This window comes from Artibeus jamaicensis, unplaced genomic scaffold (genome assembly GCF_021234435.1).
Source record: "Artibeus jamaicensis isolate MK-2021 breed Jamaican fruit bat unplaced genomic scaffold, CSHL_Jam_final contig_760, whole genome shotgun sequence".
NCBI classification, from domain to species: Eukaryota; Metazoa; Chordata; class Mammalia; order Chiroptera; family Phyllostomidae; genus Artibeus; species Artibeus jamaicensis.
Window position 1 is genome coordinate 3,992,372 of NW_026521955.1, and position 21,937 is coordinate 4,014,308.

The 21,937-nt window shown below is 38.9% G+C and overlaps 1 protein-coding gene across 1 annotated transcript in view; it reads left to right on the plus strand.

Moving 5' to 3' along the window:
• Window positions 1–21,937, plus strand: part of MIA2 (MIA SH3 domain ER export factor 2) — a 120,243-nt gene that overhangs the window by 30,041 nt on the left and 68,265 nt on the right. The window contains 3 exon segments of the mRNA XM_053672511.1: window positions 1,568–1,786; window positions 1,887–1,987; window positions 20,238–20,369. Coding sequence (XP_053528486.1) covers window positions 1,568–1,786; window positions 1,887–1,987; window positions 20,238–20,369 — 452 coding nt within the window.

Below are 21,937 nucleotides of genomic sequence, written 5' to 3' on the forward strand. Positions count from 1 at the left end.
GCCTGCAATTCCACCAACAGTGAACTAGGGTCCCCTTTTCCCCACAACCTCTCCAACATTTGTTTTTTGTTGCTTTGTTTATGATAGCCATCCTGACTGGTGTAAAGTGGTATCTCATTGTGGTTTTAATTTGCATCTCTCTGATGGCTAGCGATATTGAGCATCTTTTCATGTGTCTCTGGATCCTCTGTATGTCCTCCTTGGAGAAGTGTCTGTTCAAGTCCCTTTGCCATTTTTTAATTGGGTTGCTTGTCTTCTTAGAGTGGAGTCATATAAGTTCTTTGTATATTTTGGAGATTAAACCTTTGTCTGTGGTGTTGTTGGCAAATATATTTTCTCACACAGTTGGTTGTCTTTTTATTTTAGTACTGTTTTCTTTAGCCACGCAGAAGCTTTTTATTTTGATGAGATCCCATTTGTTTATTCTTTCCTTTATATTCCTTGCTCTAGGGGACATATCAGTAAAAATGTTGCTATGTGAAATATCTGAGATTTTCCTGCCAATGTTCTCCTCTAGGACTTTAATGGTGTCATGGCTTATATTTAAGTCTTTTATCCACCTTGAATTTATTTTGGTGTATGGTGTAAGTCTGTGCTCAAGTTTCATTTTTTTGCACGTAGCTGTCCAGGACATCTTTAAATGTTCCAACATCCGAATTATAGGGGTACCAGAAGGGGAAAAGGAAGAGCAGCAAGTGGAAAAGTTATCTGACCAAATAATAAAGGAGAATTTCCCCAATCTGGCAAAGTAAATAGACTTCCAGGAAGTCCAGGAAGCTCAGAGAGTCCCAAAGAAGTTGGACCCAAGGCACATCATAATTACATTAGCCAAGATTAAAATGAAGGGGAAAATACTAGAAGCAGCAAAAGATAAGGGGACAGTCACCTACAAAGGAGTTCCCATCAGACTGTCAGCTGATTTCTCAAAAGAAACCTTACAGGCAAGAAGGGGCTGGAAAGAGGTATTCCAAGTCATGAAAACCAAAGACCTACAACCAAGATTACTCTATCCAGCAAAACTTTCATTTAGAATGGAGGGACAGATAAAGTGCTTCTGAGATAAGGTCAAGTTTAAGAAGTTCATAATCACCAAGCCCTTATTATATGAAATGTTAAAGGGACTTATCTAAGAAAAAGAAGATACAAAAGATGAACAGTGAAAGGACAGCAAACTCACAGTTATTAACAACCACACCTAAAACAAAAGCAAACTAAGTGGACAGCTAGATCAGGAGTGGAACCATAGAAATGGAGATCTCAGGGAGGGTTAGCAACAGGGGAGCGGGAGGAGGGGGGGAGAAGTTACAGAGACTAAGTAGGATAGACAGTAGGTAGAAAATAGACACAGGGGAGGGCAAGAACAATATGGAAAATGTAGAAGCTAAAGAACTTGTGGCACATGGACATGAACTAAAAGGGGGACAGGGGGTGAGGGGGTGTGCAGGGTGGAGGGGAATGAAGGGGGGAATGGGACAACTGTAATGGCATAATCTATAAAATATATTTTAAAATAATAAATAAATACAATTATATTCTTTTTTACCTAAAAATTCTCATTTATTTACAGAAATGATTTCTAAAATGGAGTTACCTATAAGAAGTGATGAAGATTTATACTTTGAAACTCTATCTTCTATAAATAATGATGACAGATCAAAGACATCACTAGATATTGAAGAGCTTATTCAGGAGGAAATAGACAAATTGATGGAAAATACTCTGCCAAACAGTGAGATGTTTTCAACTGATTACTCTTTGTCTTCTCAAAATTACATTGCTCAAAAAGGTAAAAAATTATTAATTTTTAATAGGGTGATTAAGGAGAAATTAGATTCAAAAGTTACATCATATAAAGTATTAACTTATTTTTATTTATAAATCCACAGAAGATGCATCTGAGGGTCATTTTCTGAAATTTTTATTTCAAATTGATATTTATGATTTCATGAATTCTGCATTTTCATCAATAGTAATTTTTACAGAAGTGGTAAGTTGACCTTTTAAATCTTTTGCAATAATTTTACCAATTTTGCTACATATAGGAGCAGCTAGAAATTATGTTTCAGTGAATCTTTCCTATGTAATTACTACATAATACTTCTTTTTCTATAAAATGATACAGGTAAGATTTCTCCTTGCATGAGCATTATGTTGCATTGATATTGTTAAGATTTATTTTTCTCTTTCGGGGGGAAATGTTGATGGGGTTGTGCTTTTTTAAAAAATTAAATTTATCAGGGTGACATGGATTAATAAAATTGTATAGGTTTCAGGTATACAATTCTGTAATACATCATCTGTGTATCATGTGTTCACCACTCCAAGTCAGGTCTCCTGCCATTACCATTTATTCCCCCATACCCTTTTCTACCTTCCTCTCTCTCCCTTCCCCCTGGTAATCACCATACTGTTTCTGTGTCTATGAGTTTTTCTTTTCCTTGCTTATCCCTTCACCTTTTCCACCCAGCCCGCTAAACGTACGCCCTGCTGACAGACGTCAGCCAGTTCTGTCTCTATAAGTCTGTTTCCATTCTATTAGTTAATTTTCTTCATTGGATTCCACATATTAGTGAAATCACATGGTATTTTCTTGTCTTTCTCTGACTGGCTTTTTTCACTTACCATAGTACTCTCTAGGTCCATCCATGCTGTTGCAAAAGGTAAGATTTCTTTATTTTTTACAGCCAAGTAGCATTCCATTGTATAAATGTAGTAAAGACTTTTTAAATCCAATCATCTACTGATGGACACTGGGGCTGCTTCCGCATGTTTTTTTTTTAAAGACTTTATTTTTTAGAGAGAGGGTAGGAAAGGAAGAAAGAGAGGGTGAGAAATATCAGTTGGTTGTCTCTTGCATGCCCCCAACTGGGGATGTGGCCCGCCACCCAGGCATATGCCCTGCCTGGGAACTGAACCAGTGACCCTTCAGCTCATAGGCTGGAGCCCAGTCCACTGAACCACACCAGCCAGTGCTGACTTTTATTTTTATAGGCAAAAATGCAAGTATCTATGTTAGGCCTTGTAACACACCAGTTTTCTTCCTTCTGAGCTTCTGGATCAGTTAAATTAAAATGGGTCTTGATACTGCAAGGCAAGCTTAAAAAAACACACCGTTGAATTTACTGTCCAACCAAGGAAATACACTGCTGCTGAGAATGAGGATGATGGGACCTCCTCCCTGCCACCACCATGGATGGTACACTGTGAACACACAGGGCCGCATGCATCAATGAACTGATTCGATATCCAGGTCTTCTTCCTGGGGTTGCTCTTTACCTGCAATTTTTATCTTATTGAAAGGTTGACAACGGAACACCTATTTCTAAGAGAAATTACTGGCCCTGAAGAAGCACACCCATCTTCACTAGTAATTGTGCAGACACACCCTCACTAGGGCCAGTGGGTAGGAGTTGTGTGCCTCCCCTCTGGAGCTGATGTCTGGGGTGATATTCCCAAAACTGATATTAGATTTTTTTTTAAACAGTCGACACTATTAACAGTTATTCCCCAGTTCCTTCATCCTTTACCTCACTCCACCTAGAGAACACCTCCCCCAACCACCATAGGCCTTTACCACATTGTTTGTGCCCATGGGATTCGCATTGAGCATGTATGTTCTTTGGCTAATTTCTTCCAGTACCTCCCCTCTGAGATCTGTTAGTCTCCATGTTTCTGTGCCTTTGATTTTATTTTGTCAGTTTACTTTGTTCATTAGATTCCACATATGAGTGAGATCATACAGTATTTTTGTCTTTCACTGACTGATTATTTTGCTTGACCTAATGTTCTCTAAGTCCATCCATACTGTCGCAAAAAGTAAGAGTTCCCTTTTTTATACCCACATAGTATTCCACCGTGTAAATGTATTGCATCTTTTTTTATCTACTTATCTACTGATGGGACTTGGGCTGTTTCCAAGTCTTGGTTATTATAAGTAACACTGCTATGAACATAGTGGTACATAAATCATTTCTGATCGGTATTTCAGGATTCTTAGGATCTATTCCCAGAAGTGGGATCACTGGGTAAAATGGCATTTTCACTTTTATTTTTTTGAGGACACTCCATACTGTTTTCTGTTTTCCACATGGCTGCACCAGTCGGCATTCCCTCCAACAGTGCAACGAGGTTTCCCTTTCTTCCACATCCTTGCCAGCACTCGATGTTTGTTGAGTTATTAATGGTAGCCTAGCTGACATGCGTGAGGTGATATCTCATAGTGGTTTTCATTTGCATCTCTCTGATGACTAGTGATGTGGAGCATTTTTTCATGTCTATTGGACATCTGTCTGTCCTCTTTGGAGAAGTGTCTATTCAGGTCCTTATCCCATTTTTTAATTGGATTGTTTGTCTTACTGGTGTTGAGTTGTACAAGTTCCTTATATATTTTGGAAATTAGACCCTTATAAGATGTATCATTGGCAAATATATTCTCCCATACAGTGAGTTCTCTTTTCATTTTGTTGATTTTTTTTGCTGTGCAGAAACTTTTTGGTTTGATATAGTCCCCTTTGTTTATTTTTTCCTTTGTTTTCCTAGCCCTAGTAGATGTATTGGCAAAAAAAATACTGCTATGCAAGATATCCAAGATTTTACTGCCTCTGTTTTCTTCTAGGATTTTTATGCTTTCATGATTTATATTTAAGTCTTTTATTCATTTTGAGTTTATTCTTGTGCATGGTGTAAGTTGTGGTCTGTTTTCATTTTTTTGTATGTACAAGTCCAATTTTCCTAGTATCATTTATTGAAGAGACTGTTTTTACTCCATGGTATACTCTTGCTTGCTTTGTCAAATATTAACTGACCATAAAGGGGTGGTTGATTTCTGGGGTCTCTGTTCTGTTCTCTTGATCTGTTCCTGTGCCAGTGGCAGGCTGTTTGATAGCAATAGCTTTGTATTGTGGTATAGTTTTGTAGATATTTGGTATTGTGATCCCTCCAACTGTGTTCTTCTTTCTCAAGATTGCTGAGGCTATTTGGGGTCTTTTATGGTTCCATATAAATTTTTGGAATATTTGTTGTAGATCTGTAAAATATGTCATTGGTATTTTAATAGGAATTGTGTTTAATCTATAGATTGCTTTGAGTAGTATGGACACTTTAGTGATGCTAATTCTTCCAGTCCATAAACACGGTGTGAGCTCCTACTTGTTTATGTCTGCTTCTATTTCTTTCTTTAAAGTCCTATAGTTTTCTGAGTACATGTCTTTTACCTCCTTGGTTAAGTTAAGTCTTAGATACCTCATTATTTTCATTGCAGTGGCAAATGGGATTGTTTTCTTAGTTTTTCTGAGTGTTCATTATTGGTGTATAAAATTGGCACTAATTTCTGGATATTAATTTTGTATCCTGCTACTGTGCTGAATTCATTTATTAAATCTAGTAGTTTTTTTGGTGGAGTCTTTATGGTTTTCTATGTACAATATCATGTCATCTGCAAATAATGACAATTTTACTTGCTCCTTTCCAATTTGGATGCCCTTTATTTCATCTTCTTGTCTGATCACTGTGGCTAGGACTTCTAGTACTAAGTTGAATAAGAGTGGTGAAAGCAGACATCCGTGTCTTGTTCCTGATTCTAAGAGAAATGCTTTTAGTTTTTGCCAATTGAATATGATGTTGGCTGCAAGTTTTTCATATATGAACTTTACTGTGTTCAGGTATAATCTCTCCATTCCCACTTTGCTGAGAGTTTTTTATTATAAATGGGTACTGAATTTTATTAAATGCTTTTTCTGCATCTGTTGATATGATCATGTGATTTTTATCCTTAATTCTTATATGATGATGTATAACATTTATGACTTGTGAAAATTGTACCCACCTTGTATCCTGGGAATAAATTCCACTTAATTATGGCATATGATCTTTTTAATGTATTGCTGGGTCCATTTGGTTTGCTGGGAGTTTTTAGATCACTGCTTTAATTTCATTAGTTGTAATCTGTTTATTTCAATTTTTTGATTATTCCTGATTCAGTTTTGGGAAGGTTGCATGCTTCTAGGAATTTATCCATTTCATCTATATTGTCCAATTATTTGGCATATAGTTCATTTTATTTTCTTACCATCCTTTGTGTTTCTTTGGTGTCCGTTTTTACTTCTCTTTCATTTTTGATTTTATTTAGTTGGGTCCTCTCCATTTTTTCTTGATGAGTCTGTTTAAAGGTTTGTTAATCTTGTCTATCTTTTCAAAGAACCATTTCTTGATTTCATTTATCTCCTGTATTTTTTAGGACTCTATTTCATTTATTTCTGTTCTTATCTTTTTTTTTTTAATTTTATTTATTTATCTTTAGAAGGGAAGCGAAGGGAAGGGGAGAAGGAGAGAAATATCAATATATGGTTGCTTCTGGTGCATCCCCTGCTGGGAACTGGTCCCTGCTGGGAACTGGCCTGCAACCTAGTCATTTGCCCTGACGGGGAATCGAACCTCGATCTTTCTCAGGCCCACGCTCAATCCACTGAGCTACACCAGCCAGGGTGTTGTTCTTATCTTTATTATTTTCTTTCTTCTACACACTTTGGGCTTTTTGGGGTTTTTTAATTTCCTTTAAATTTATAGGTAGATTGTTTATTTGGGATTTTTCTTGTTTTTCTTTTTTTTTTTAAGATTTTATTTATTTATTTTTAGAGAAAGGGGAAAAGAGGGAGCCAGGGAGAGAAACATCAATGTTTGCTTGCCTCTCACACACCCCCAACGGGGGACCTGGCCTGTGCCTAGGCATGTGCCCTGACTGGGAATTGAACTGTTGACCCTTGGTTCTCAGGCTGGCACTCAATCCACTGAGCCACACCAGCCAGGGCTCTTGCTTCTTGAGATAGGCCTGTAATGATATAAATTTTCTTGTGGACACTGCTTTTGCTGTGCCCCATAGGTTTTGTGTTGCTGTGTTCTAATTTTCATTTGTTTCAATGTATCTTTTGATTTTTTCCTGATCTCATACTTAACCCACTCATTGTTTAGTAATATATTACTTAGCCTTAATATCTTTGTGTGTTTTCTAGGTTTTTTCTTGTGATTTATTTCTTTGTTTCATAGCATAATGATCATGAAAGATGTTTGATATAATTTCAGTATTGCTAAACTTACTGGGACTTGCTTTTATGTTCTAACATATGGTCTATACCAGAAAATGCTTAAAATTTTTTTATTGTTGTTCAATTACAATTGTTTCCATTTTCCTCTTGATGCAGACTCCAGCCCACAATGTCTGTGTTGTGGCTGCAACAAACAAATTCACATGGACTACAGAAGTCCTATGAAGAAAAAGGGATGATGTGGCCACTCTCTAAGTGAGAGAGGGCCTTGACCCCTGCCTGGACAGGCTTTTATTGCTTTTCTGTGTACATCCCATCAGATGGTCCTCATTTACTATGCACAGGTTCACTGTAGGTGATGATTACCTTTTACAGATAACAAGGAAAGAATGATGCTAGTTACTTCAAAGAGAAGGATGTTGCAGATCAAGGGGATAAGTGATTGAACTGGTTACACTCTATACTTGGGAGGTTTAGCACAGATTTTAGGAAGTTACTTTAGAGATATGCAGTAAACATTTTCTGCCTCAATCCAGGGTGAGGGAGTTTTAGCAAAAGCAAGCCTCATAGCAGTGTAGGTACAATGCAGGCCTGATTTCCCATGGGAAAGCAGATCCATGGGTTTGGGTCCTGTGTGCTGACTTGTTCCCCACTGGGTTTTCTAAGTCAGAGGCTGGGCTATATTCCCCATACCACGTGAAACAGTTCCCTATATCCTCCCACTACTCTCCACTGCCCTACCCACCCCCTCTGCCACATTCAATCCTCGCTGCCCCCTGTTGTCTTTGTCCATGGGTCCTTTATACATGTTCCTTGATGATCCTTCCCCTACTTTTCCCTGTTAACCACCTCCCGCCTCCCTCTGGTCACTGTCAGTTTGTTCTTTATTTTCATATCTCTGATTATATTTTATTTGCTTATTTGTTTTGTTGATTAGGTTCCACTTATAGGTGAGATGATATGGTATTTGTCTTTCACTACCGGGCTTATCTCACTAAGCATAATGCTCTCCTTTCATCCATGCTGTTGCAAAGGGTAGGAGTTCCTTCTTTCTTTCTGCTGCATAATATTCCTTTGTGCAAATGTTCTGGATGTAAGTGGATGTAAGTGGATCCATTTTTGATCCACTCATCTACTAATGGACACTTAGGTTGCTTCCAGCACTTGGCCATTGTAAATAATGCTGCTATGAACATTGGGGTGCATAGGTACTTCTGAATTGGTGTTTCAGGATTCTTAGGGTATAATCCCAGCAGTGGAATTGCTGGGTCAAATGGCAGTTAATATCAGAAAATGTGTCATATGCCCTTGAAAAGAATGTATATCCTGCTGGTTTTAGGTGACATGCTGTAAAGATATGAATTAAATGTATCTGATCTAGGGTGTTACTTAAGGCCACTGTTTCATTACTGATATTCTGTCTGGAAGATCTATCCATCCTTGTCAGTGGGGTGTTGCAATCCCCTACTATGATTATATTAATGCTAATCTCTCCTGTTATGTCCATGAAGATGTGCTTCTCTCTGGGAAGCTCTTCATTTCAATTTAAATGATAGCCTTGTTGGGTAAAGTAGTCTTGGTTGTAGGTCCTTGCATTTCATCACTTTGAATGTTTTATGCCAATCTCTTCCAGCCTGAAATGTTTCTGTTGAAAATTCACTGACAGTCTTATGGGAGCTTTCTCATAGGTAACAAAACTGTCTCTCTCTTGCTGCTTTTAAAATTATTCTTTGTCTTTAATTTTGCCATTTTTATTTTTTATGTGTCACAGTATGGGCCTCTTTGGGTTCATCTTGTTTGGGACTCTCTGTGCTTCCTGGGCTTGTGTGTCTTTTTCATTTGGCTGATTAAGGAAGTTTTTGGTCATAATTTCTTCAAATAGGTTCTTGATTCTTTGCTCTATTTTCCTTCTGGTACACTTATGATGCTCATGTTGTTTCATTTCATGTTGTCTTAAAGGTGCCTTAACCTATCCTCGTTTTTTAAAATTCTTTTTTTTTTTTTTTGCTGCTCTGGTTGAGTGTTTTCTGCTACCTTGTCTTCCAAATCTCTGACTCAATCCTCTGCTTCATCCAACTTACTGCTTATTCTTTCTAGTGAATTCTTTTTTTTTAAAAGATAAGGTCTCTGTCTTACTGAGTTTTTACAAAGATTTTATTTATTTCTCCTTAGAGGGGAAGGGAAGGAGAGAGGGAGAGAAACACCAATGTATAGTTGCCTCTCATGTATCCCCCTCTGGGAACTGGCCTGCAACCCAGGAATATGCTCTGACTGGGAATCAAACCATGATTCTTTGGTTTACAAGCCCACACTCAATCCACTGAGCTACACCAGCCAGCTTCTAGTGAATTCTTTATTTAAGGTATTGTATTCCTCATTTCTGACTGTATCTTTTGTTAGGTTTCTATTTTCTTTTTATTATTTTAATTCTCACCCAAGGATATGTTTATTGATTTAAGAGAGTAAGGAAGGGAGGAGAGAGGGAGAGACAGAAACATGGATGTGAGAGAGAAACACAATTGGTTTCCTCCCCTATGCACCCAACCAGGAATCAAACCCACAGCTTGGGGATGTGCCTTTTCTGGGAATTGAACCTGCAATCATCTGTTGTGTGGGACAGTGCTTCAATCAATTGAGCCACCTGGCAATGGCTCTATTTCCTTTTTTATGTGCGCTATCTATTTGATGAAGTTCTTACAAAGATTTTTAAATATTCTTACAACCATATTTTGAACTTTGTATCTGATAAATTGCTTGCCTCCATTTCATTTGGCTCTTTTTCTGAGATTTCTCCTGCTCTTTCATATAAGACATGTTTCTTTGTCTCCTCACTTTGGCTACCTCTTTGTGTTTGTTTCTATGTATTAGGTAGATAAGCTATGACTCCCAGCCTTAGTGTAGTGGCCTTATGTAGCAGGTGTCCTGTGGGACACAGTGGCACAGTCTTCTTGATCACATGAATATGGTGCTCTAGGAATGTCCTATGTATGGGGTATTTGGGCCCTCCTGTTGTAACTGAGTCCTGATTGCCACTAACCCATTTGTGTGTGGGGTCCACCTTCAGGCTGCTGACTGTGAGGATCAACCTTCACCACACTGTACAAGCTGCTATGCTTGTGCTGACCCCATGAAATGGCATTTGCCTTAACAGGGTCTGGTGCCTACCGAGATCTCGCTTTGGTTATGCTACTTGTGAAGTTAATTGGATCCTGCTCAAGGAATTCTTCTCTGCAGACCTAGGACTCCCTAAACCTCCACAAAATCACAAGATCCTCTGCTGGGCCTGATGTGAGAAAGACCACAAGGCTTTAGACAACAAAAAGAAAAAAAATGACTCTTTTCTCCTCTGGCTCAAAACCTCATCAGTTGCAAGAGGGATGTTCTTAGTGAGTCGCCAGGTAGGAGCAAATGGTGTTCATCAGATTGATGCAGGTTCAGACTCAGTGCAGATGTAGTCTGAGACCACTCAGCAAATGCCCCAGGGTACACCAGTTCTAGCTACCCCCTGCCAGGTACTCACAGATCTTTGTGGTGGGGTTGGGTCTAAAAGAGGCATCAGAGTGAGGCCAGCAGAGTTTATTAGGCACAAACAGACCAAGATTTCACTGAATGAAGTGATGGCTCCACACTGCTCAGGAGTGTGAGGGAAAAGTGGCCACTGTCCTAGAGCTATACAACTTAGTCTTTCCAAGAATCTGCCAGGACCTCAGATCAACAGGTCTGGGCCACTGGGTTTAAGAGGGTGGCCTAGTATATCTCCCGTAAGTGGAGGTTCCAGTGTTAGGCTTGGGGGAAGGTGTGGGGAGTAGTCACATCCTAGAGCCATACCACTCAGTCTTTTGAACTGAGCCTTGGCCAGGCAACTCAGTTGGTTGGAACATCCTGCAATGTACCAGGATTGTGGCTTTGGTTCCTAATTGGTACACACATAAAAATCAGCCAATCACCCTGGCAGGTATGGCTCAGTGAGTTGGAGGGTTGTCCCATAAACTGAAAGTTTGGCGGCTTGATTGTCAGTCAGAACACAGGCCTAGATTGTAGGTTCGGCCCCTGGTTGGGGTGCATGTGAGGGGCAACTGATAGATATTTCTGTCTCACTTCGATGTTTCTCTCTCACACTGATGTTTCTGTTCTAATCTCTCTCCCTCCCTTTCCCTATCTCTGAAATCAATGAGCATGTCATTGGGTGAGGATAAAAAAAAAGTCAACCAATTCATGTTTCTCTTTTTCTTTTCCTCTCTCTCTCAAAATTGATAAATAAAAATTAAAATAAAAAAGACTGTGTCCCAATGTGATGCAGGTTTAAACTCAGTGACAGTTCTGAGGCCACTCAGCAAATGTTCCAGGGTATATTAAGTCTAGCTGCCACCTGCTGGGTGCTTGCACACCTTTGTGGTAGGCATGGGGTCTTACGAAGTTGTCAGGGTGAGGCCAGCAGAGTTTATCAGGCCCCAAAAGACCAAGACTTGGCCTTCTGAAGGGAGAGCTCTGCCAGGTGTGCCAGGGAAAAATGTCACCTGTCCTAGAGCCATGGAACAATCTGTCCTAGATTTTGCCAGGAACAAGGTCTCAGCATAGAGGGTCTGTTAGGAGTTGGGAGGATGGGGCCAGTAAATCTCCTGTGAGGGGCAGGCACCAGTCAGTTTTACAGAGAAATGAGGGAATCACCCCTACGCCAAAGCCACACAACTCAGTCACTGACACCCCCTGGGTCTGCCCAGAACTCTTCAACCCCACTTAGGCAGTTGACTTTTCAGCAGGGTCCAACCTCTGCAGGGTGGGGTGACAGGGAGTCCATAGGTTGGGACTGTTGTTTTTCCTAGTCTGATGCTGTATGGAGGGGAGTTCTTCACACAAGAAAGATGACTTCGGTGGTGTGGGAGGGGACTCAGCTCAGGGATCCTAGTGGCTCTCTTTTCAGCTCTCTTCCCAGAGCCACAAACCTCAGACACTACCCACCCGACCCTAGTCTGCCCTGCCCTCCTTCCACCAGAGCCTAGGTTGAATGGCTGTGAACAAAATTTTGTGCACTGGCCTTTTAAGAGGGTGTGTGGGTTACTAGCAAACACCTGTCTCTCCCTGGAGGACAGAATCCCTGATGATTTACACGAGTCAGATGTTATGTGTGTGCCTTTTCCTGGCTCTGGTGTTTTGGGCTGAGATATATCTCCAGAGTCATAGGCACTGCCTGTAAGAGTGAAACCAGCCTTTTTTTTTTTTTGAGTCTCTGCCCTTCTTACCAGTCTCTATGTGGCTTCTTCTGTAAATCCTTAGCCAGAAGACTTCTGTTTACCTAGTCTTCAGTTGGTTATTCAGGCTGATTGCTCTATATTTAAGTCGTAATTCCAGTCTGGTCCTGGGAGGAGGTGAGTGTAACTTCCACCTACCCTGCTGCTACCTTGGGTCCCAAGGAATTCTTTTTAAACTTTCATTAAGCTTTGTTAATCTTGAGCATTGTTTTTTTTTCCCAAGTCAGGGAAAATTGTACTAAATGAGTTAACTTAAAAATAATATAAACTAAAAATGAGTCTGAAGCAAATTGTTTGTACAGCCAGCCCTCTGTATCTGTGGGTTCTGTATTTGCAGATTCAACCAACTGCTGATAAAAAATATTTGAAAAAAATGTTGGGCTGTTGCTGGTGTGTACTATGTAGTTAGGCCTACGGTGGTTGGGTGTATGCTGTAGATATACAGACTTTTTTCTTGTTATTATTCCCTAAACAATAAATACAGTATAACAACTAATTACATAGCATTTACATTGTATTTGGTATTATATGTAATCTAGAGAAAATTTAAAGTATATGGAAGGATGTGAGTAGATATATGCAAATACTATGCCATTTTATATAAGGAACTTGAGCATCAGCAGATTTTGTTACGCTCTGGGGTCCTGGAACTCATCTCCCACAGATGCTGAGGGTAGACTCTATATGGAGGACCCACACTCTGTATGTGAATAAAAGCTGTGAGCTCAAAATGGTGTGATTTGAGAAACTTACAAAAGCAACTAATATCTCAAAGTTTAACCAAGACATAATTAAAATTTCAAAATTTGACATTTTTTCATTTATTATAACTCCTATCATATCCTACCTCATTAAGTATAAGGGGGATATTGCCAAAGGGCCTAGCTGTAGTACTCAGCCCATAGGAGGCCTTTTACAAATGTCAGTTCTTTTTCCTTTCTGCTGTTATCGTATAAATAAATAGTTGAGGAAACACCTATCTTCTCATTTACATTTAAAAATGAAATTTAATAGTGGTTACTTTCAAGAAGCTCACTCTAGTTGGAGGATACAGGCAAGAAAAGCAATAATTATAGTACAATGCTGTAATAGCCATAGGATGCTACTGATGTACAGGAGGAGTGGCCAGGTAGACTGACTGGAAATGGTATGTAGTGTGGGTGGGGAGGAGAAGCCTTGAAAGTGTCTCACAGGAGATCACATTTGAGCTAACTTTGTGTGTGTGTGTGTGTGTGTGTGTGTGACTTAAAACAATAGACATGTATTCTTTCACAGCTCTGGAGGCAGGAAGTCTGAAATCAAAGTATGAGCTGGGTCACATTCCCTCCAGAGGCTGTAGGGGAGAAGTCTTCCTTGACTTTTCCCTTTTTTTTGTGGCTCCAGACATTGTTTCCCTTAAGGCCACCTCAGTTTAGTCTCTGCCTCCACTTTTCCTGGAGCCTTTTCTGTGTATCTCATTTGAACCGATGCTGAGACTGAAGACGTAAATATATGGGATTAAATTAAGAATGTTTTACATGTTTTGATAGGAAGTTGAACTCATAGATAATAGGGTGCATTTGAAGGATTTTTAATAAGGGAGTAAAATGAAAAAGTTTCATTTATCAGCAATGAAACTTTATTGATAAGTTTATTTTAAGCTTAATAAGTCTATTTGTCAATATTGTCAAATAAGAATTGAATGGGTTAAAAACAGAGGCAGGGAATACAGTCAAGAAGTTATTACATTAGTTCAGGAAGTAAATGGTGAAGGTCTAAATCAGAGTTTACAAACAAAATGAATGAAACATAGGTAAAGGTGAGAACTATAACCAACTAAAGAGTGTGTGCCTTCTCCCAAGCACATGGCTGTTACTTATCTTCAGCCTGGGTTTTCCAGGTCTCCTGATATTTCAAGAAAAGTTGGAAATTTGTGTGTGTGTGTATGTATGTAAAATCTTCCAATTTTTAATGCTGCCAAATATTCAGATTAAAAAAAACATGCAGTTCAGACAAAAGGTTGTGTAGCTTGGGTTTGGCCCACTGGCCACATTTTAAAGTCTTTGGCTTAATATCTCATGGAACTCATTAAAATGATTGGAAGGACAAATAGATCTTTCGTACATACAATTCATTGGATTTGATGATTGATTGAATGTAACAAGGAGAACAAAATGGAAAAATGAGGGTAACTTACCAGGTATTCAGCAAGGGTGACCGGGTAGGTGGTAGTGCCACTGCCTGGGGAAAGAGCTCTGCTTGCAGAGGCTGCCTCCATACTCTATCTCTTTGCTAAGTTCCACAGAGTTGACATTATCTGTCCGGAAGAGTGATTAATTTGCTATGTATGATTTGGTTGTGGAGTTGTCGATTAAAAACTTTTTTTAGAAATCTACTCAAGCATAGAAGAACTGACATATCTCTCACTCTCATCCCCCTCCCTCATAAATTAGATCTGTGAAGTTACTAAATTAATAAAGTAATTTATTAATCAGTAGATGATATTCGTCTTTCATATAAAGTGTTTATTTATACAGTCTATGCTAGGTAAGCTTGTTTATATAGATTCAGTAAATATAATCAAACACATTTCACTTAAACTATTTTGGTTGAAATTCTTTAGATATGAAAATATTGAATGTAAATTATGTTAATTATCTTGTGACCTTGGAAAGTCACTAATTCTCTAGGCGAGTCTCAGGTTTAAAACTGTACTATCAGAAGCTAAGACTAGTTGACAGGCTGTTTGTCAAAACTAGCTTGCACAATGTTTAGAAATATGAACCAGTTGCCAATATTTAAAAGGTGAGTTTACATAAGAATCTGGATTTCTGGATTCTCTTGAAAAAGCGTAAGAGTGTAATGCACAGCCTTCCATTCTCATATGGCAACAAGAAGCTCAAGCTGAATAGTGCTTGCATTGAATAGACTTGCATTCATTTCCCTCCATTTACTTCAACTATTTGACCTCCACAGGGCTTTAAGTTTATAATGTATGGACTAAATGTTCTGAAGAGTTCCTGCCAGATCTAGAATTTTAACAATCTTAGTGCACTTAGTAAGCACCCATATTATAGTTTTGAATAGCTGTAGTAAATGAAAAATTTGAGGAATTTTCTAGTTAAATGTAGGTAAAAGGACTTCCTTTTCTTCTTGCCTAAGTGTTTCAGGTAATTGTTTCTGTTTACGGGTAGTATCAGATTTTGTACACAATATACTTTCTTTTAATTGTTTAATTAATAAATATCAACACCACTTTTTATCTACTTTATTTTATAATTGAGGAAACTCTATGAGTTCTAAATTGATATATTCTTAACTACAATGACTCATTTGCATGTGGAGTAAACAATGGAAGTTACCTATCTCTTGTTCAACAGGTTGTTCCTGATTCAATATGTTCTGAGAGCAACTGAAATTAAACAGTTCAGAGAAGGAAAATGTTTTATCTTCTTACAAAGGGCTAGATCTCATAGACTGTGACGTTGTCTATTTAATGAAATGGGACTAACTACTATAGAACTTAAAGCTTTGTAACTCCGCCCTTCATAAGGGAAATCAGTTTCTAGGTTGTGGACAAAGTTTACTGGCTAGCATGTTTCCAATGTTCTTGGATGCTTTCTAGTAGTTGTCACAAATACTAACAGCATTTATTCTTCATTTCCTTTAAAGCAGACCTATTAAAAGTCAGCAAAATCCCACATCTCCTTCAGAACTATTTTCAAATATTTTTTACATGGTAAAAATTATGTACTTTATGTGAACAGACTAGAATAAATCATGCAATTTAATTTTATTAGTTACTAAATTCAGGATTTCTCTTTGTAGTTATAGATTTTAAGAGGGTGTTAGTTAATATGTATATTTAGTACATAATATCAGAAGTGTTGTCCATGAAACTGAATTATGAGTTGGTAGTCACAGCTCCACCTATAGCACCCCTTTACCCTCAAGTGTCAAAACAGGATTACAGTCAGTGTTGAAACGAGAGTGCAGGATGAATTAAAATCTGAAATCTTTCTCAAGAATATGAGGTGCTTTGCAAAACTTTATTTACATGTTAGGATATTGTAACGTGAATTTAAAAAATGGACTTGAATGATCTAGAGGAAGAGGTAAGTTTCTATATGACTATTAATTATGTAGAAATTAGGTTTGAATCAGGCAGAGTTTGAGTTTTACTGTTTTTGTTATCGGTGAGATGAAGCTTTTAGATTTTTTTAAAAAAAAGTTTTAATGTATTCTTTTGTTCCTAGTATGTTTTTAATATCTGGAATGGTAATTATTGAAAAATTGGAAAAGGGCTCAGACTGCCTTAGGGAGAGGCAAAGGGATTAAAAAGATGTTTTGGGTTATAAGTAAGTACTAAAAGTTGAAAGTGATTCAGGAGTCCTTTCAAAAAGTTCAGACTTATTGAATAAATTTTTATTGAATAATACAGTGTTCTAATAGAGATAAATTGTTCTAAATTTTTTTGAAATTTTAAAGATAAAGTTTTGCTTCTGTTTTGACTGATAAGCTATTTACATAATTTCAACACACATTGTCCAACCCCTGTGAAGGTTGTGCAATACCTTAAATGTGGAGCTTTATTAGGTAATTTCTGCTACTCTCTGATAATGATAGTTTCTGAAACTCCTTAGGCTGATGTGGCAAACAAGAGAGAACACTTTGAGTTTCAAAAAACTAGGCCTCATTTTAGTATTGAAAACCACTTGTGAACTCGGGGCACTTTTTGATTCTTTTTGGCACAATAGTTCTGTTGCTGCCAGAGTTTACATTAGAGAAACTTCTTATGGATTTTAGATTTTAACTATTGATTTCCCTTGGGTGATTTGTTTAAGGAAGAACTATCTGTTCCTATTTTAGTTGCTTCACTCAGGAATTCAGTTTGAAGGCTGAATTTGGTGAGATTATACTGGTACAGGAGTTTTAGAGATCGTTTATTCTTTACACCTATGTCAGCTAAAACCATCTCCCGAGAGCAAATCCAGCCCCCTTACTTTATTCAACAGACCTAAAAATAGAGACCTAAATTTAGAGGCCAAGATGCTACTTTTAGCTTCCCTTCTCAGAACAGCACTGGTCCAGGAAAGGTGCACTCTGGTTTGATGATTCAGCATTTGGGTAAGTAGGCACTCATGAAGTTTAGGACAGTTTTACCTAGCAAGTGCACACCAGGTAACTCAGGTAAAAGTGAGTAACCCCGACGAACCCTCCACTGTGCAGAGGAGACCCGATCGATGTTCTCCTGTGTAGGGGAGGTTAAACTTTGTCCAGACAACAGGTGACCTGAGATGCCTTCCTGTCCAAAGTCGAAAATCCGGAAACAGTTGGCAGGACACAAGGCGCGGGCCCGGCAGGTAATTTTCTAACTGGAAGGAAGGAGATGGCTGGTTTTCCTAATTCCGCGGGGTCCCCTGGGGAACAACACAGTCAGGGTTTCTGTGGAGTGTAGATAGACCGCTCTTGAGGGTCTGAGAGAAGAAATCGTTGCGCATAGGAGCTGGGTCCCAGTGCTGGTCCCAGGGGGCGTGCCTCGCTCAAGCTCAACCCACAGGGCTGTTTCGAGGGGCCTCCTTGGGAAGCTTCACTTCCTCCCCAGTCACCTGCTGGTGGGTGAGGATGGAGAGGGGTCGTGGGCCAAAGCCCTAGTCATCTGGACTGAGCCATGCATAACACAGCACCGAGCTCAAGGCCAAAATTTTCTTAACCCCGTCTCTGGAATTCCAAAGCTGGGTGGTTTTGCCAGGGGGAGCGCCTGCCCCTTTAAGAGCAAGCACCCCGGACACGTCTACGAACCCGGCGGAAAGAAGGAGGGGAAATTTACAGTGTGCGGCCTCCCAGCCTCCTTACGGAGATCTGGCCGAAACCAAATTGAGGGGTGGGATGGCGAGTAAAGGGCAAGTCTCGGGCTCTTGCGGGACGTGCTTGGACTTTCTCATCACCCGGAGACAAGGCGTACCATGGGGTCCGAGGCTTGTCTATTGGCATCGTGGACACCTGAGGCCTGTGCGTCCTGTTTCCTCCGTGAACTCCCCCTACAGCCGGCACCACAGTGGTGTGGTCCGGTTGTTGGGTGCGTGTTGGGGTTCTAGATTGAACGCAGCGCTTGTGTGCGGCTGATTGTTGCTCAGTTAGGCCCTGGCTGCGGCAGCTGTATCCAGGGCAGCCCTGGCGCAATGGAGGAGCCCAGGACTGCCCCTCTGCCTTATTTGGGGCTGGTCCTGGAAAAGCTACGATGGGTAAGGCCAGGCGCGATCAGGCCCAGGGGTCGCGGAAGCAGCCAACGGGAGGAAGCAGCAGACTTTAGCTTTGGGTCTGAGGGGCAGTGGTGGGAGGTCCCAAAGCCAGACTTCATCTGCCACCAGGCCAGCTAGTGTCCGAGGCAGTAGCCAGGTTCTTGGGATACTTGGGCCTTTTTTTGGTATGCGTAGTGGAAGGGGACCTGGAGATGAGAAAGGTGAAAATAGCATTTGCTTAGTGGGACTTTACAAAGGTGTTTTAAATGATTCCCGATTCCTGAAACAAATGATTCTTTCCCTAATTTTATTTATTTTCAACATGGGTCAGTGACACGTAGTTCCCCCAACTGTAAGAAACTTAAGGACTGTTCCTCCGAGATGAGTTCCTTTTAGTGATGAAACTTCTTGTCCTGAAAGGATACCTAAGCCAGGACGGGGAGTAGGCATGCTAAAGCTACATTTTCTTTTAAGATGCTCTTTTGAGATGCTTTACCATAAGTGAGATTGTTCCCTTCTCTGTTTTCTTGTTAATGTAAAAGCTACTGTTAATGTAAAATCTGGAGATACTAAACTCCAAGTGTTCAAAATTATTAGGTTCAGTTTATAATGGTGTTGCAAGGATTCTTCTATTTATAGGTGTTTTTGTTGACATGTTTCGGGGGCCGTGTTTAAAAAAAAACTATCTGCACAAAAAACCTACGAAGCCCTTTTATATATTGAGGCAGTTACATTGTTTGTGTATAGTTGCCATGGTACTCATATACACTCTGATATGACAGTTCTATGAGGATTCTAAGTGAACTATGACATAATTTGGGCCGTTGGTGTCACGCTGTCCGTTAAGACAGGCGAGACAAAAAAAAATACTACAAAGTAGAGACTGATGAAGTGCTTACTGAAACATACAGAAAGTGCTAGTGAAATTGAAGGGTGGGGGAGATTACATTTTCTGGAGTCTCTGGGAAAGCCTTTACAAGCTGAGGGAATAGTTCAAGCACAGAAGGCATGAAGCAGCATGGTATGTGCAATGCACTAGGAGCTGTATTACTAGAAGTGTCAGGTGGGCTCAGAGAGTGATGTGCAGGGACACTTGCTGGAGACATAAATAGGTTCCAAGTAATAATGTACTTGCTAGAGAGCCATTGTGCTTTTGCTTAGCACTTTAGGTGAAGCCTAATTCTTCATTGTGTAGCTGAAGCAAGACTGAAACATTTAAGTAAACCTTTACTAAGTGTATACCACAAAAAAAAAGCATGAAAGAATCTACAGAGAATAAGATACAGAAAATTCAGTCTACACAATATACCTTCCTCTTGGCTCCTAGGTTCTGTGTCTGTAGGACCTGGCATGTTTTTATGTGTTAGGCACCATTTTAGCATCCATCTCTAGGTTTTCAAAGTCTGTGTCCCAAAAGATAATGACTGAAATAGAAATAAGGATTTTAAGATCAAATACTGGTTTCCTTTTAGAAGTCCTCTTCCTTAATCTGTATGGTTGGCTTTGGGAAAGACCACTGTCCTTTCTATATCAAGGGTGATAGACCATAACCATTTGCAGGAAATTTCCCATTTCAGTTAACACCAATTTGCAGATTGTCCTCCTCTGCAGTGACCCCTCCAAGATGTCCAAGAAGATGTGTCCAATAAACTGGTATTATAAAACTCAAAGTCGGAGTCACAGATTTTGTGAGTTATCATCATAGTGATACTTTTCTTGTTTTAAAGGTTGTGGCAGCATTACCTGAAGATATGAGAAAAAGTTCTAATCCCAATGGTTTTCCTTGGGAATTGCTGATGTGTGCAGCTATTGTTGGATTTTTTGCTGTTTTCTTGTTTTCGTGGAGAAGTTTTCGATCAGTAAGTAACCAATGCTATATACTAAGGGAATGTTCATTTTGTCTTCTGTTTGAACAAATAATATGAGGAACATTTTTATTTTAAGAAAACAAACTAGGTTGTAGTTATGTGGGTTACTCATGATAATGTGTGGCTACTAGAATCTAAATATAGATTTAGAGGAATTTTTGAAGTGTAAAAACTTTAAAGAAGTTCTCTGTAGAACTGGTACTAAACCCCTACCTTTATTATTTATTTATGGTCTGTGTTTGTTTTTAATAGTATACTAAACATCTGGGAATATACCACTTAACTTGGAAACAAAAATATTGACTATCACTTATATTTCAGAGATCTCCCTCATTGTATTTCCCTATGTGCTGTACTAGAGGTAACCCCGGCTTGGATCCTGGGTTGATTATTCCCATGCCTGAAATTTTTTTTGGTCCTGTCTGCATACATTTCTCACAAGTATAGTATGTGATTGTACTTGGTGTCACACTGTATGCCACATTTTGGAACTTTTTTCTTCCATCCTATATTGCTAAGAGTCATCCATAGTTTTGCATGAGACTTTAATTATTTTCCACTTTGATTGCTGTAGAATAATTGTAAGAATAGACTAAAGTATATGGATTTTATGGTTTTGGACATTTGGGTTGTTTTCAGGTTTTTTTCTATTATTCTTAGTGCTGCTGTGTATATTTTTTTAATTAACAGGGTTTTTTCAATTATAATTTACATTCAATATTACTTTTTTAATTAATTTCAGGTATACAGCATAGTGACTACACAATCATATACTTTACAAAATGTTCCTTCTGATTTTTCCGGTACCCATCTGTTATGAATATTCTTACACATATCTCCTATTATATATTTTAAAGTTTCTCTTGAGAATATACTTAGGTGTGAGGTTACCAGGTTATAGAGTATATGGAGGTTCTGTTTTTAAGAGGTAATGCCAATTGTTTTTCGTATTGTACCAGTTTACACCCTACCAGCAATATACATGAGGTCTAGAGATCCATTTGATTTCTGTCCTCTCCAACATTGTTCTTTTGTCACTTGAATGGGTATAAAATTGTATCTTATCATGGACTTGATTTGAATTCCTTAATCACTAGTGAGATTGAAATCGCTTGCTGAATTTTACCAGCCATATGTATTTGTTATTTTGGGAAATAATTCTTTTTATGTCTTTTGCCCATGTTCTTATTAAGTAGTTTGTTATTTTTTTATTTGTAGGCATTCTTTATATATTCTTGATGCTATTCTTGTTGTTTATGTGTATGGTAAATGTCCCAGTATGAAACATCTTTTCATTTTCCTTAAGATGTTTTCTGATGAGCAGATATTCTTAATTTTAAAATTTTGCTTTTAACATGTAACTCCTTGATTCATCTTAAATGCAGTTTTTTGTCTGATATGAAATAGGGATTCAGTGTAATTTCCCCCCCACCAGATATAACCATTTTTCCAGCTTCATGTATTGAATAGTCCCTCTTTTCCCTACTTATCTGCTATGCCATATATTAAAGTTCCACATAGATGTACGTACACCTTTTTTGCAGTCTAAATTTCTATTC